Raw genomic sequence first — 18,347 nt, 5'->3', positions numbered from 1 at the left:
AAGAGAAAGCAAGACCAAGCATCCAAGTATTTTTCAAGCCTCTGCTTGGATCATATTTGCGGACATTCTATTGGTCCAAAGCAAAACCACATGGCTAAGTTCAGAGTCAAAAGGTGAGGCAGAATGCTCCACCCAGAGTAGGAAGGCAATAAAAAATTATATGGGAAAAGGCATGGAGAGAGGGAGAGGTGAGGAACTGAAGCACTTTTAAAAAATATTAACATGCCAGGTGACAGAGAAGGAAAAAGTAGGCCTTGTTCATGGAGGGACCAGCTTGCTCTGTGGGTGTGAGCCAACAATGGCTGGCTTCTACACTATTGTCTCTCTCAGAGGAAGTGATAGAGATCAGTAGTGAGGGAAAAATCTTCCTGACGGACAGAGCTTCAAACAGTACACTTGGTCATCTGTGCTGACAAAGACGTGGCTTCAGTTAAGAATAAAAAACTGTTTTTGATTATGGAAAAATGTGCAGATTTTTGCATCATGGAATGTCAGTAAGAGAACTTTCACATGAGAAAGTAGAGATCAGGCACACAGGATGATTCCAATAGATTTCAGTCCATCTTTTCCGTAACCACTCCAGGCTTGCACAACAAACCTATGAATAGAGTATTCATGGTGACAGAATTGGAGGCTAGGCATGGGATGGGCCCAACAGCTCGGGTTTTTTCTCATTTAGGATGATCTAGTTACTACTACTATTGAAAAGTGATCTGTCACAAGCAAAGACCAATCATTTGGTACTATCCCTTTTCTGAAATCAACTAGCTACTTGGTAACAAGTTGTGTGCATTAATTTCCTTCCACCCCAGAGGAGGAAGTAATTCAGTCCATAGTAATCAATTTGTACTCTTAATATAGGCTTGCCCTTCTTTCCAGCAGTACCTCTGCCATCATATCTAAGATAGCAATCTTAGAATCTAGAATGCCTATTACCAACACAGTATCCTGCATTACGTTGCATTAGACCAAGGATCTATTTTATAGCAAATGAACATGAACGATTAGATCAATGAACCTACACATAGAGTATTATCCAGAAGCAGTTAATCTAGGATAACTATGGCCAGATTAGGCATCAGCTCAGGTATAACATCCTGTAGGATTAAGGTACTATTTTCCAGGACATGATACATGCAGTATACCAATGAACAGTATATGATGCCATGTCCCCAAAGGCAAGGTGCAGGAACCAAGAGGATAGAAATAGGATTGGCTTTTCTTACCACCATTCCCAGTGAGCTACTTGTAAAATGTGTTTCCCATTCCTACTACCTTAAGCTTTGTTGGATTGGAGGTCCTGTATCCTGACAGGGTAAAGAGAAGCAGCTGGCACACTTCCACCAGGAGGCACTGTAAGGATTCCACAAAACTGAAGCTACAGCTGCCACCTGGTCCTGTTGGGCTGCTCATGTCTATGGGACAACAGGCAAGAAAGGGGAATTAATATGTTGGTTAACAAGAAAAGCTAGGAATGTGACTACAAAATGAAACAGTGAGGCTATGCTGGAACTCGGGTGATTCACTGGGGGCATGTCTTGGTGCTTCCAAGGCTGGTGAGAACAGCAAACAAACAACTATGATAATCATAGACTTAAAAAGGGCAAAGTAATCAAGACCCTAGATCCCTGAAGGGATGAAGATCTGGTTCACTCTAGCAGTCAACCCAACTATACCAGTTGAATTTCTGGCAGAGAGCAAAGAAAACCTCAAATGGGGGGTGGAGGAGGGAGATAATGAATATATTTTGGCCTTGGGTTCAGTAATAACAGGAACTATAGCTTGTCTAATCTTTCTCGGTAGTCTTTTTATAGAATGTGGCTGAGCACCACCTTGAAGACTCGATGATGGAGTGGATTTAACATGGGACTCAAGCAGTTCTGCACAGGCAAGAACTACTGAGCAACACCTCTTTGGCCCAACATCACATCCTCTTACCACTTCTGCTATCAGCCACAACTGCACTTCACAGTTCTGAGCTCAGACTTGTTCCTTTTTTTGCTAGTGAAATTCCACCACAAGTGTGAGCCATACATCTTTCTCTTTTCTGTTCCAAGTCCTTTTTTTTTTTTTTTAAATATTTTATTTGTTTATTTGACAGCTAGAGAGAGAGCACAAGTAAGCAGAGTGACAGGGAGATGGGGAGAGAGAGAAGCAGGCTCTCTGTTGAGAGCCTGATGCGGGGCTCGATCCCAGGACCCTGGAATCATGACCCGAGCCGAAGGAAGCCGCTTAACCAACTGAGCCACCCGGGCGCCCCTCCAAGTCCTTTTTTTAATGTTGGGAAAGCCCACCTTCCCACACAAAAGTACAGCCCTGAAGTGTGGGGTTAGTCAATGCTCCTGGAGGCAGCTTTCAACTAATGGGGGATGGAAACTGGTTAATAATTATCCTATCTATATTAGGTGGGCATTTATGGGAGGCATTTTGAAAGCTCCTCAGGTCTTAGAGCCCAAAATGGCAACTTTAATCATACACTTTTGTAAAGGTATTCTTCCTCTTGCTCTTTCTGTTCTCTTACTTCTGCATCCTGTAATTACTTCACAAATGACATACTTAAACCCAAGGCCCTTTCTTAGGGTCTGCTTTCAGGTGGGCTAAACCATTAATCAAATGCATATGTATCTTTTCATGTAAGTACTTTAGAAATTTTCTGCACTGTGTAGTAGAGGTGAGGTGAGGAGAGCATTTTTAATTTTTTTTTTCCTGTTTAGGCAATAAAAGAGTTGATCACATGATGCTTACTCACTCTGAAACACATTGAAACTACCTTTAATTCAATTTCTACCTGATAATATTCTAAGAATATCTGACACTTTAATAGTATAGGAACTAACGGACAAGTGAAGAAAAGCTCTACATGCTAATAAATATGACCAATAAATTCCAAATTCATACTTTCTATGACATATAAGGTTCAAGTTGTCACAGAAAATTTAAATCTGGTATTAGTCTCTGTCAAAAACTTCCTTAGCCATTCTTACAATACAAACGCACATAATACTTTTCATGTTAAAACAGTCACAGAAGTTGAATAACTTAGTCAAATTCACCTTTTTTGTAGTCAATTTTTAAAATTTTAATGTATTTTATTTTTATTTTATTTTTTTTAATTGCAACTTTTATTTTATTTTATTTTTATTCTACATTTTTTTTAAATTTTTTATTTTTTATAAACACATATTTTTATCCCCAGGGGTACAGGTCTGTGAATCACCAGGTTTACACATTTCACAGCAACACCGAATCTATTTTTGATTGGCAACTCACACTGGGTTCATTTTCAATGCTCACCGCATCCCCGAAATAGCCCATCTTAGCATTCCTAGCACTAATAGGACTTTATTTAAGTTATTCTATTTTTTAGTCACAGCCCTGTGTTTTGGTAACAAGACATAATGCCAGGTTATAAATTCTTTCTTTATTTATTTAAACATAGAGGAAGTTTGGTGGTGGATATATGGTCATTTGATGTTTTTATGACTAAAAGTTCAAGGTCAGGTTCTCTTTCTTATAGAATTTAAATGTATACCTACACATGTATATGTAACTGTTATCAAAATTAAGCTTAGTCACTAAAAGAAGATTCACTGTCTGAACTTTCTTCTGTAATTTTTTCACCTTCACCATCAGGCACTGGAACATCTGGCCTTCTGAAAGAGAAGGGAACAATTTTTGAAGGTTTTACCAGTTGAAAAATGAGTTTGCTACCTGTAAATTTGGTTCATTGCTGCTAGAATATTGCTGCTAATAAATCTGCCAAGTCTGTGTCCTTAACCGAGAGAGTCCCCTGCTCTCCACAGCATGCTTCTCTTTGGCTTCTCCAGCACTGTTTTCTCTTGCCAGTCCTTACAAAACATGCTACTTCAGCACTTTCTGCTTCTCATTTCCAGGGAGACCCAATTACAGATAGAAATGCGATGTGGAGAGGCAGGCATGCCCAGTGCTACATCTCTGTGGCCTCTAAGAGTACAGGAGGTACAGACAAAGGAAAGCTAGAAATGGGAAGAAAAGAAAATCTTCATGTTCCAGGAAAGCTGCAGAAAGGAATTTAAAAATGGAAGAGAGTGAAAAGAATGGCTATTAAGAAACACAAACAATATGGAAATTTTGCAGGGTAGAAGAGAGCCTGGTAAAAGAAGTTTCTTAGTGTTTGTTGAATATTTTCACTTATACTTTATCTTCATCGAATGAATATAAAAAGTATGAGTTGGCAAAAATGTCTCAAAGGTTCCCTAGGCACAACAAGGGGATATGAGAATGATTAAACTCCAACTTTGCAGGGATAGATTATAATAAATCAAATGAAATTTTAATGGTGTTATCAAAATAGTCAACTAGATAGGCTCTATAGTGTTTGTTAGTAAATCATCTAATCAATATGGTAATACTATCATTAAGCAAGTAAAGTATACTTCTGGGGAAATTAAGAGGGAAAGGAAAAATGATATAGCTGTTCTATCTTAATAACTGAAAACTACCAGACTCTGATTTTTACTCAAGAATTAGGAAGGGGAGGTGAACCATGAGAGACTATGGACTCTGAAAAACAATCTGAGGGTTTTAAAGGGGCGGGGGGTGGGAGGTTGGGGGAACCAGGTGGTGGGTATTATAGAGGGCACGGACTGCATGGAGCACTGGGTGTGGTGCAAAAACAATGAATACCGTTACGCTGAAAAGAAATTTTTAAAAAAATGTAATTAAAAAAAAAAAGAATTAGGACACCAACCAATAAAACTCTTCTTTGCCACAAATATAATTACTATTACTCAAAATAAAAAATGTACAATCTACCATATTTATATTAGTTATTAAAAATTATGGCTGATTTTTGGCTTATGTTTTTTAATATTATACCTGTCAAGCTACAAAACAGAAATGCTGGCATTCCTCCCAGCAATGGATCAAACATAAACCCATTCGCTTTGCTGTACAATTTGAGATTATGACTTAGAGGGAGTCACATGTACTCAATACAGTAAACTTTAAAGCTGGAAACAGCATGTCTAAGTTTTGACTGATATTCCATCTGCCTAAAATACTAACACAAGACCACAGTCTTCAATGCTTTCCATAGAAACAAGAAATCTAGGAGTAGTGGGCATGAATACCAGACATATTTTCCAAATAAATTTCTCTTTGCTATACAGGTGATTTCTGTGTTTACTTTGCTAAAAAGGAAAAAAATTACCAGAGGTAACTATTTAAGTACTACATCAAATTATATCTATGGCAGCTCAAACAAATAAAACAATGTATATAATGTCTCCAAAATAAATGATACTTAAGGCCAAAAGCAGCTTAAGCCTAGGAGGAGCTGAAATAATACACTTAATTTATGTGTGTAGCCATTTTTTAATACATGTGATCATCACAGCTAAAGAGTATAGTGGTTAAGAACACAGATTCTGTAGTCAGACTGCTTGGATTCAATCCCAGTCTTGTTACATATTTGCGCAGCTTTGGGGAAGCTAGGTGACCACTCTGGATCCAACTAATTGACTGGATTGTTATAATGATTAAAGTGAATTATTATATATAAAGTGTATCAAATAATATTTGGCACATAGTAATATATTAAATAAATGCTATCTTGTATCATCATCATCATCACCATCATGATTATCATCATCACATACCCACCATTTTGCCAGGAACTGTGTTACATGCTGGAGATACAAAAATGAATGAAAAATCTTCCTGCCCTGAAGAAGCTGATATTTTAGGGGGATATTTCAGAGGGAGACAGAAAAGCAAATTACTATTATATAGTGTGATATACATGAATACAGATGTAGCAACTATGCTTATGTGAAAAGAAAAAAGTAACTCGCTTTATGAGGTTTGGTCAAAAAAGATTCCAGAGAAGTGGAGATATTTGTGAAGGGTATTAGGATATGAGTAGGAGTTCCCCAGAAACAGAAAAGATGGGAATAAGTGGGGATGAGAGGGTTCTGAATAAAGAAAAAAAAAGAGAATTCATGTTGCATTTGGGAACTTTAAGTCATTTGGGAGCCACAATATAAGGTAATTTTTTGTTAAAATTCGGTGACATTAGACCATTTGGCAGGAGCAATAGGTATGAGAATTTCCTTCCTTTTTAAGGATGAATAATATTCCTTTGTATGCACATACTACATTTTGTTTATCCATTCACCTCTGGGTGGGCATTTGGGTTGCTTCCACCTCTGGCCTACTATGAATAATGCTACTTGAACCGGGTATACAAGTACATGCTTGAGTCCCTGCTTTCATTTCTTTTGGGTATATACCCAGAAGTGGAATTGCTCTACCATATAATAATTCTATGCTTAATTTCTTGAGGAACTGCAATACTGTTTTCCATAGTAGCTGTATTATTTTACATTCCCACCAACAGGGCACGAGGGCTCCATTTTCTTTGTATCTTTGCCAATACTTGTTATTGTTTGTCTTCATTCATTTAAAAATAAATTTTAGGCTACTTTGATTTGGAATTGCTAGAAAGACAAAAGAAAAAGCACATACTTGTCCTCTTTGGATATAGAAAAGAGAAAAATTTCAAGATATCAGAATCAAAGAGGTAATGTATATGAAAATATTTTATAAGTTAAAAAGCTTTATAGAAAAGTTCATAATAAAGCTTAAAACAATACCATCATTTCCAGACTGGATAATCATATACAGGGGGACAAAATTTTGGCTTTTTATGTTATGATCAGAATGCTCTTGCTTGATCCTGTATATATGGACCTGTTTTTCATGCAAAGAAGTTTTTTAAAAAGATTTTTTTTTCCATTTATTTGAGAGAGAGAGTGCGAGCAAGAGAGCATGAGAAATGGGTGGGGTCAGAGGGAGAGGTAGAAGCAGACTCCCTGTTGATCAGGGAGCCCCAACATGGGGCTCAATCCCAGGAACCTGCAATCATGACCTGAGATAGAGTTGTTTAAGCAACTGAGCCACCCAGATGACCTCATGCAAAAAAGTTTTAAAGATATGTCTGAAAAAGTTGCTATCTTAAAGTCCTGGGCTAAAGTTTAGTTTCTCAAAATTCAATGGATTCATTATTAAAATGTGAATATGAGGACTTTGTAACAGTTTCTCAGTGTCCTAAATATATGAGTATCACTAAAAAAGAGTTAATCAGCAAAATGTAGAAACACATATAAAGTCAGAGTACAAGGTGCTTGGGTGGCTCAGTCATTAAGGGTTTGCTTTCAGCTCAGGTCATGATCCCAGGGTCCTGGGATGAAGCCCCACATCAGGCTCGCTGCTCAGCAAGAAGCCTACTTCTCCCCAACCCTCTCCCCCTGCTTGTGTCCCTCTCTTGCTGTGTCTCTGTCAAATAAATAAAATCTTTAAAAAATAAATTTAAAAAGTCAGAGTACATTCACAATGTATTATGTACATTTTTTAAAAATCTCAATCTTTAGTGGTTACACAATAAAAACCACTATTTTGGTATCTACATTTTAATAATCATACTTATATAATTTGTGGCACCAAGATTATCCACAAAAGTCTTGTTGAGCAGGGAGCCTGATGCGAGGCTAGATCCCAGAACCCGGGATCATGACCTGAGCCTAAGGCAGCGGCTTAACCAAATGAGCCACACAGGTGCTCCATAGAAAAGTCTTAATAAAAGCAAAATTTTTAAAACCTTAACTTTAAACTCATTTCTTAGTCTAAGTATCTTTTAAAATAAGTATTTCAACTCACTTATTAAAGTTACTAAGGCTGACTTTAACAAAAAATGAGCCAAAATTCAGAAAGGAAAGGAGAAGGAAGAACTAAATATATACCAATCATTACACAGATGCTGTGTGCTTGTTCTTTTTGATACTCACCTTTCTCCCATTTATGTAAATCAAATAAGGATGTCAACCACAATTCCTGCTGCCCCCATTCTTTCCCTGTACCCTTCCTTGTTTCAGTCACATAATCTGGGATTGGCCAGTCAGTAAGCATTTCTTCCCCTGGGAAGAGAGACTGATTCAAGGGAGGGCACATGACCCAATCAGGGCTAATCAGAATGATTCCCTAGAAATGAGCTATGATATTCCACACTTGATGTTATTCAATTAGCAAATCTAACAATATTAAAGCCTTCATAAGTGCTAATTCCTTGGCTTCAAGGAGCAAGATCAATTACATGGGAGAGAGGTGAATTATTATGCCAAGGAGTAAAGTTGGAATGAGGTGCTAGGAAAGTGAGAACACCAACCAGCCAGACAACAAGCACAGATGACAATAAACTCCTAGATCCTGTCCTACTTAGACTTCTTAGCTATGTGAATCAGTAACTTCCCTTTCTGAGCTAGTTTGAGTTGGTTTCTGTGATTCTGAACATGAAAAGAGTCCTAAGCTACAAATATCATTGGTTTGTTTTCATTAAAGAGATATTTGTATTTGTGTTTAAAACCGCAGTCACTTTAGAAAAGGACATAAAAAACATATATAAACATACTTTGGAAAAACATTTATTTATGTAGTTTAAAAGTATTTTTCATTTTCTTTAATTTAATGGTTTTAACATTAAATTTAAGGCACATTAAGTGACAAAAGCATTGTTAGTAAAAATATTGCTGAGTACATTATGGGGAGAGAGTACAGTAGTTATCATCACTTGAAAAGTTACACTTTTCAATATTGACTACAGCGCACATAAATTTATAATGTCACACGATCCTGTTGTCAATTGTCAGAACACTGATCCTGTTCTGTCATAGCTCTAAGCAAGGGCAACACGTGGTCTTACAAGAAAGAGCAAAACACTAAATTCCTGAGCCAAGACTGTACTGACTATAAAAAAAAAAGACTTCTGGGGTGGTTATAAAAATGACAATTTAGACTTTGATACTATAGTAACTAGTAAGACTTATTTCAGCATTACATTTATTCAAACTAACGCACTTTGGTCTTTTCCCTTCTGAATGCCCATCAACACAGGTATATCCTGTCCTTTGTTGTGTTACACAGCAAACAATGTCATACCTAATACTATATATTAGAAGGAAAGAAAGAAAGAAAGAAAGAAAGATTGATTGATCTCTCAGAAAATACTGGTTTTTGCTATTTATCTTGGGGTCCTTTACTTCCCAGCTGCTCCCTTATCTTTTGCTCACTAGTCATTGGAAGACCACAATGCTTTTTAATACCATCTCTTTAATATTTCTATTATTTCTCTCTCTTGTGATCAAAGTCTCCAGCTCTGGACCAATAATTTGATATATATTTTTTCTGTCCTGTGCTTAGCCAGTCTGCCAGCCCGTGGTTGAGAAGTGGCAAGTCCCATTCAATGGGACTCCACCTCAGTAAAAATTTAAAAATGGAAGCAGAAAAACTATCTTTGGAATCGTTCAGTTAGTAAATTGAAGTCTATCTTATCCCCAACCAGCCAAAGCCCAAACTTTAATCCATTATGCTGTTGAATAGCAGGAGGTAGACAAAGATGACTGGCAGATAAGGAATTCCTTTAGAGGGTGGGACATCCCTTCAATATAATTAACAGAAAGTTTTCTTGGTTTCTAGTATCCTTTTGGTTACCACTAATAAACCCCATCTTATGAAAATGATAAGTAGGCTGAGGTGGTTACTTTTATTTCTGGCAACCATAACTGTGATCATTCCATAGTCTGCGAGGAAGGTATGAATGTCTTTTGAATAAATATCCTCAGAACAAATGCCAACTGAGCTGGTTCAGTTCAAAGTCTGCACAATAGCTTGACTCAATTACATGCTTTCATCAGCCAAATCAATATACTACACCCACTTAAATCAATGGATACATCATCCAAACAGAAAATTTATAAGGAACCATTAGCCTTAAATGACACATTAGGCCAGATGGACTTAATTGATATAAAGAACACTCCATCCAAAAGCAGCAGAATATCCATGCTTCTCAAGTGTACATGAATAGTTCACATAGCAGGGCATAAAAATAATCTCAATAAATTCAAGAAGACTGAAATCTTATCAAGCATCATCTCCACTCACAATAGTATGAAAGTAGAATCACTTACAAAAATTACTGGAAAAACTATAAAAATGTAGAGATTAACAACATGCTACTGAACAACCCAGACACAAAAGAAAACAGAAATATGACACACCAAAATCTATAGGATGTAGCAAAAGCAATTCGAAGAGGGATGATCATAGCAATACAGGCCTACCACAAGAAAAAAACGTAACAAAAATCTCAAATAAACCATCTACCTTCTCACCTAAAAGAACTAAAAAAAAAAAAGCAGAAGTGAAACTCAAAGTCAGTAGAAGGAAGGAAATATTAAAGATCAGAATGGAACTAAAACTGGAACTAACTGACAATAGAAAAGATCAATGAAATTAAGAGCTGGTTCTCTGAAAAGATAAGTAATTTACAAGACTTGAGCTAGACTACCAAAGAGACTGGGCTCTAACAGAATCAGAAAGGGAAGACGAAAAGTTTCAACTGACATCACAAAAATAGAAAGGATCATAAGACACTACTATGAAAAATTACCAAAAAATTGGACAACCTAGAAGAAATGAATAAATTCCCAGAAATATGCAATCTTCCAAGACTGAAGAAATAGAAAATCTAAATAAACCAATTACTAGAAAGAAGACTGAATCAGTAATCAAAACTTCCCAACAAATTCCAGGACTAGACAGCTTTACTCATGGTTACTTCTACCAAACATCCAAAGATTTAACACCTATCCTTCTCAAACTCTTTAAAAAAAAAGAAAGAAAGAAAGAAAGAAACTCTTAAAAAAAAAAATCTGAAGAATGCTTCCAAACTTATTTTAGGAGGCTGGCATTACCCTAATATCAAAAGCAAACAAGGACACCACACACACATGCAGACATACATACATTACAGGCTAACATGCCCTGATGAAAACAGATGCAAAGATCGTCAACAAAATATTAATACACTGAATTCAATAATACATCAAAAGGATCATGATCAGGGATCATGATGACCAGGGATGCAAGAATGGTTTAAGATCCACAAATAAATCAACGTGATAGGCCACACTAACAAAATGAAGGACAAAAATCATACAATCATCTCAATAAATGCATAAAAAGCATGTGGCAAAAATTAACAACCACTTATGATAAAAACTATGAACAAAGTAGGTACAGATGGAACACATGTCACCATAATAAGGGCGATATATAACAAATCCACAGCTAACTTCAGTCAATACTGAAAACCTGAAAGCTCTTCCTCTAAAATTAGGAACAAGACAAGGATACCCACTATCCTCACTTTTATTCAACATAGTATTGAAAGTCTAGCCACAACAATTAGGCCAGAAAAAAAAAATAGAAGGTATCAAACTGTAAAGAAACTGATGAGCACTAGGTGTTATATGTCAGGAGCCAGTACAGGAGGCCTACTATAAGAGCTGTAAGGGACTCAATATGATTGGCTGTTCATTTAGGTCCACTCAAGCGGGAGGTGCATGAGCACTGCATTCTGATTGGTTAACACTGCCTGCATAAAAACCCAAGCGCCCGGGGTTAGAGGAGAAGGAAGAAAAAAGTGATTAATAAAAAAGGTTCGCCACTACGTGAGTCTCCGAGTCGTTCTTGCTGGCGAGAGCGACAGTTATACTTAACTAATGAATCACTGAACACTACATCAAAAACTAATTATGTACTATAGAGTGGCTACCTGAACATAGTAATAAAAAAAAGGTCACTATTTGCAGATAATATGATACTATACATAGAAAACTCAAACAATAGCACCAAAAAAACCTGTTAGAACTAATAAATGAATTCAGTAAAGTAGTAGGATACAAAATCAACATATGGCAATTTGTGGTGTTTCTGTAATCTAATAATAAATTATCAGAAAGAGAAACTAGGAAAACAATCCTATTCAAAACTTTATCAAAAAGAATAAAATATCTAGAAATAACTTTAAAGAAGTGAAACTTTTAAGGAGGTGAAAGACCTGTATACTGAAAACTGTAAGATACTGATAAAAAAAAATTGAAGAAGACACAAATAAATGGAAAGATATCCCATGCTCATGGATTGGAAGAACTAATATTATTAAAATGTCCATACTACCCAAAGCATTCTACAGATTCAATCCAATCCCTAACAAAATTCCAATGGCCTTTGAGAAAAAATAATTCTAAAATTTGTATGGAACCAAACCCTAACAGCTAAAGCAATCTTGAGAAAGAACAAAACTAAAGATATCATGCTCCAATTTCAAACCATAGCACAAAGCTATAATAATAAAAACAGTATCACAGAGATTGAAGGGAGAGAACTGACAGCCCAGAACTAAACCCACACACATATATGGACAATCAATTTATGAGAGAGGAATGAAGACTATACAAAGGAGAAAAGATAGTCTCTTCAATAAATATGAAAAAACTGGAAAACCACATGCAAAAGAATGAAACTAGGCCACTAGGTTTTACCACAAAAAATTAACTCAAAGTGGCTTGAAGACTTGAATGTAAAACCTGAAACCATAAAATTCTCTGAAGGAAACATGCAATAAGTTACTTGATATTGGTCTTAGTGATATTTTTATGGATCTGACTCCAAAAATAAGGAAAACAAAAGTAAAAATAAATAAATGGGATTACATCAAACTAAAAATCTCCTGCACAGCAAAAGAAATTATCATCAAAATGAAAAGGCAACCAACTGAATGGGAGAAGATTTTTGCAAATCATATATCCGACAAGGGATTAATACCTAAAATTCATAAAACCCAACAGCAAAATAACAAATAACCTGATTAAAAAATGGGTAAAGGATCTGAATAGACAGTTTCACAAAAAAGACATACCAATTGGTATACCACCAATTGGCCCTATTCATGGACCAATAGGTACATGAAAAGATCTTCAACATCACTAATTATCAGAGAAATGCAAATCAAAACCACAATGAGTTACCACCTCCCACTGGATAGAATGAGTATTACTGAAAGAAAAGAAATAACAAGTGTTAGTTAGGATGTGGAGCAAAGGTAACCCTGATATACTCTTGGTGGGAATACAACTTGGTATAGCCACTGTGGAAAACAGTATGAAGATTCCTTAAAAAAATGGCCACGGTCGCCAAATTGTGGAAAGAACCAAGATGTCCTTCAACAGACAAATGGATAAGGAAGATGTGGTCCATATACACTATGGAGTACTATGCCTCCATCAGAAAGGACGAATACCCAACTTTTGTAGCAACATGGACGGGACTGGAAGAGATTATGCTGAGTGAAATAAGTCATAGGCCAGCTATGGGGAAGAGATTCCTTAGGTACAGAGGAAGGTCTATCAGAACAATGTCAGACCTGTCCACAGAAACCTGGCAAGCCAGAAAGGGCTGGCAAGACATATTCAGGACACTAAATGAGAAGAACATGCAGCCAAGAATACTTTATCCAGCAAGGCTGACATTCAAAATGGATGGTAAGATAAAGAGCTTCCAAGACTGGCAAGGTTTAAAAGAGTATGTGACCACCAAGCCGGCATTACAAGAAATATTAAGGGAGGGTTCTGTTAAAGAAGAAAGAACCCAAGAGTGACACAGAACAGAAATTTACAGAGCCCATCTATAGAAACAAGTACTTTACAGGCAACATGATGTCAAAACGTATCTTTCAATAATTACTCTTAATGTGAACAGCCTAAATGCTCCCATAAAATGGCACAGGGTTGCAGAATGGATAAAACGAAAGGACTCGTCCATATGCCATCTACAAGAGACCCATTTGGAACTCTAAAGATACATCCAGACTGAAAGTGAAAGGATGAGAAGCATCTCTCATGCCAATGGACCTCAAAAGAAAGCTGGGGTAGTGAGTCTCATATCAGATAAATTAGATTTTAAACTAAAGACTGTAGTTAGAGATAAATAAGGACACTACATCATTCGTAAAGGGTCTATCCAACAAGAAGATCTAACAACTGTAAATACTTATGCCCCCAAAACGGGAGCAGTTAACTACATAAGACAACTGTTAATCAAGATAAAGAGTCATATTGATATGAATACATTAATAGTAGGGGATCTTAACATGCCACTCTCAGTATTAGATTACCCAAACAGAAAATCAGAAGCAAGAGCACTGAATGACACATTGGACCAGATGGACCTCATAGATATACATACAGAACATTCCACCCTAAAACGACAGAATACTCATTCTTCTCGAGCACACATGGAACTTTTTCCAGAATAGACTACACACTTGGTCACAAATCGGGGCTCAACCAATACCGAAAGATTGAGATGATTCCCTGCATATTCTCAGACCACAATGTTTTTTTTTTTTAATTAATTAATTTATTTTCAGAAAAACAGTATTCATTATTTTTTCACCACACCCAGTGCTCCATGCAATCGGTGCCCTCTATAATACCCACCACCTGGTACCCCAACCTCCCACCCCCCGCCACTTCAAACCCTCAGATTGTTTTTCAGAGTCCATAGTCTCTCGTGATTCACCTCCCCTTCCAATTTACCCCAACTCCCTTCTCTCTAACACCCCTTGTCCTCCATGGTATTTGTTATGCTCCACAAATAAGTGAAACCATATGATAATTGACTCTCTCTGCTTGACTTTATTTCACTCAGCATAATCTCTTCCAGTCCCGTCCATGTTGCTACAAAAATTGGGTATTCATCCTTTCTGATGGAGGCATAATACTCCATAGTGTATATGGACCACATCTTCCTTATCTATTCATCCACTGAAGGGCATCTTGCTTCTTTCCATAGTTTGGCGACTGTGGCCATTGCTGCTATAAACATTGGGGTACAGAGGGCCCTTCTTTTCACGACATCTGTATCTTTGGGGTAAATACCCAGGAGTGTAATGGCAGGGTCATAGGGAAGTTCTATTTTTAATTTCTTGAGGAATCTCCACACTGTTCTCCAAAGAGGCTGCACCAACTTGCATTCCCACCAACAGTGGAAGAGGGTTCCCCTTTCTCCACATCCTCTCCAACACATGTTGTTTCCTGTTTTGTTAATTTTGGCCATTCTAACTGGTGTAAGGTGATATCTCAATGTGGTTTTAATTTGAATCTCCCTAAGGGCTAATGATGATGAACATTTTTTCATGTGTCTGATAGCCATTTGTATGTCTTGATTGGAGAAGTGTCTGTTCATATCTTCTTCCCATTTTTTGATATGTTTGCCTGTTTCGCGTGTGTTGAGTTTGAGGAGTTCATTATAGATCCTGGATATCAACCTTTTGTCTGTACTGTCATTTGCAAATATCTTCTCCCATTCCGTGGGTTGCCTCTTTGGTTTTTTGACTGTTTCCTTTGCTGTGCAGAAGCTTTTGATCTTGATGAAGTTCCAAAAGTTTATTTTCGCTTTTGTTTCCTTTGCCCCTTGGAGACATATCTTGAAAGAAGTTGCTGTGGCTGATATCGAAGAGATTACTGCCTATGTTCTCCTCTAGGATTCCTGTCTCACGTTGAGGTCTTTTATCCATTTTGAGTTTATCTTTGTGTGCGGTGTAAGAGAATGGTGAAATAAAAGGTATCCAAATTGGTAATGAAGAAGTCAAACTCTCTCTCTTCACAGATGACATGATTCTTTATATGGAAAACCCAAAAGACTCCACCCCCAAACTACTAGAACTCATACAGCAATTCAGCAACGTGGCAGGACACAAAGTCAATGTGTAGAAATCAGTGGCTTTCTTATACACTAACTATGAAAATACAGAAAGGGAAATTAGAGAATAGATTCCATTTACTACAGCACCAAGAACCATAAGATATTGGGAATAAACCTAACCAAAGAGGTAAAGGATCTGTACTTGAGGAACTACAGAACACTCATGAAAGAAATTGAAGAAGCCCCCAAAAGATGGAAGACCATTCCATGCTCTTGGATCGGAAGAATAAACATTGTTAAAATGTCTATACCGCCTAGAGCAATCTATACTTTTAATGCCATTCCGATCAAAATTCCACTGGTATTCTTCAAAGAGCTGGAGCAAATAATCCTAAAATTTGTATGGAATCAGAAGAGACCCCGAATCGCTAAGGAATTGTTGAAAAACAAAAATAAAGCTGGGGGCATCACGTTACCTGATTTCAAGCTTTATTACAAAGCTGTGATCACCAAGACAGCATGGTACTGGCATAAAAACAGACACATAGACCAGTGGAACAGAGTAGAGAGCCCAGATATGGATCCTCAACTCTATGGTCAATTAATCTTTGACAAAACAGGAAAAAATATACAGTGGAAAAAAGACAGTCTCTTCAATAAATGGTGCTGGGAAAACTGGACAGCTATATGTAGAAGACTGAAAGACCACAATGTTTTGAAACTGGAACTCAACCTCAAGAAAAAGTATGCAAGGAATTCAAACACTTGGAAGCTAAAGACCACCCTGCTTAAGAATGTTTGGATCCACCAAGAAATCAAAGAAGAACTTAAACAATTCATGGAAACCAATGAGAGTGAAGACACATCAGTACCAAAACTATGGGATACGCAAAGATGGTCCTAAGGGGAAAATAAATAGCCATCCAAGCCTCCCTCAAAAAAATAGAAAAATCCGGAATACACCAGGTTTCTTTACACACTGGAGAATCAACAACAAATTAAGCCAACCCTACAAACAGGAAGGGAAATAATCAATATTAGAGCAGAGATCTATGAAATAGAAACTAGAGATAGAGTAAAACACATCAATGAAACTAGAAGCTAGTTTTTTGAAAGACTCAATAACATTGACAAACCACTGGCCAAACTAATCCAAAAGAAAAGAGAGAACGCAAATTAATAAAATGAATAAAAAGGGAGAAATCATGACTAACACCAAGGAAATAGAAACAATCAACAGAAATTATTACCAACAGTTATATGCCAATAAGGTAAGCAACCTAGACGAAATGGATGTACTCCTATAAACTTCCAAAACTGAATCAGGAAGAAATTGACAACCTGAGTAGACCAATACCTAGTAACGAGACTGAAGAAATGATCAAAACCTCTTAAAAAACAAAAGCTGACGACCTGACAGATTCCCTGGAGAATTTTACCCAACATTCAAAGAAGAAATAATACCTATTATCCTGAAGCTGTTTCAAAAAGTAGAAACAGAAGGAAAACTGCCAGACTCGTTTTATGAAGCCAGCATTATCCAGATTCCCAAACCAGGCAAAGACCCCACCAAAAAGGAGAACTTCAGATCAATATCCCTGATGAATATGGATGTTAAGATTCTCTACAAGATCCTAGCTAACAGGATCCAACAGTACATTAAAAAGATTGTCCACCATGACCAGGTGGGGTTCATCCGTGGGATGCAAGGGTGGTTCAACATTCGCAAATCAATCAGTGTGATAGAACAAATCAATAAGAGAAGAGAGAAGAGCCACATGGTCCTCTCAATTGATGCAGAAAAAGCATTTGACAAGATACAGCATCCGTTCCTGACTAAAACGCTTCAAAGTATAGGGATAGAGGGAACATTCCTCAACTTCATAAAATTTACCATGAAAAACCCACAGCGATTATCATCCTCAATGGGAAAAAGCTGACAGCCTTCCCTTTGACATCAGGAACACGACAAGGATGTCCACTCTCACCACTGTTGTTCTAGAAGTCCTAGCAACATAATCAGACAACAAAAAGAAATAAAAGGTATTCAAATTGGCAATGAAGAAGTCAAACTTTCTCTTTTGGCAGATGACATGATACTCTATATGGAAAACCCAAAAGACTCCACCCCCAAAGTACTAAAACTCATACAGTACTTCAGTAATGTGGCAGGATATTAAATCAATGTACAGAAATCAGTTGTTTTCTTATACACTAACAATGAAAATACAAAAAGGGAAATTAGAGGATCAATTCCATTTATTATAGCACTAAGAGCCATAAGATACCTGGGAATAAACCTAACCAAAGAGGTAAAGGATCTGTACTTGAGGAACTACAGAACATTCATGAAAGAAACTGAAGAAGACATAAAAGATGCAAGAGCATTCCATGTTCATGGATTGGAAAGATAAACATTGTTAAAATGTCTATACTGCCTAGAGCAATCTATACTTTCAATGCCATCCTGATCAAAATTCCACCAGTATTTTTCAACGAGCTGGAACAAACATTCCTAAAATTTGTGTGGAACCCAAATTGTTAAGGAAATGTTGAAAAAGAAAAACAAAACTGGGGACATCACATTGCCTGATTCCAAGCTTTACTACAAAGCTGTGATCACCAAGACAGCATGATACTGGCACAAAAACAGACACATAGACCAGTGGAACAGAGTAGAGAGCCCAGATATGGATCCTCAACTCTATGGTCAAATAATCTTTGACAAAGCAGGGAAAAATATACAGTGGAAAAAAGACAGT

The 18,347-nt window shown here is 37.0% G+C and overlaps 1 protein-coding gene across 2 annotated transcripts in view; it reads right to left on the bottom strand.

Moving 5' to 3' along the window:
* Positions 1-3,401: 3,401 nt before the first annotated feature.
* The window catches only part of WASHC3 (WASH complex subunit 3), a 51,818-nt gene continuing 36,872 nt past the window's right edge, over positions 3,402-18,347 (bottom strand). For both annotated transcript variants that reach the window (XM_059402241.1, XM_059402240.1), the window contains exon 7: positions 3,402-3,653. In XM_059402241.1, the coding sequence (XP_059258224.1) occupies positions 3,569-3,653 (85 nt within the window). In that variant the 3' untranslated portion in view covers positions 3,402-3,568. The remainder of the gene's footprint in view (positions 3,654-18,347) is intronic.

Source organism: Mustela nigripes, chromosome 6 (assembly GCF_022355385.1).
Source record: "Mustela nigripes isolate SB6536 chromosome 6, MUSNIG.SB6536, whole genome shotgun sequence".
NCBI lineage: Eukaryota > Metazoa > Chordata > Mammalia > Carnivora > Mustelidae > Mustela > Mustela nigripes.
The sequence above is the reverse complement of the archived record's forward strand: the minus strand, read 5'-3'. Positions and strand labels throughout refer to the sequence as shown.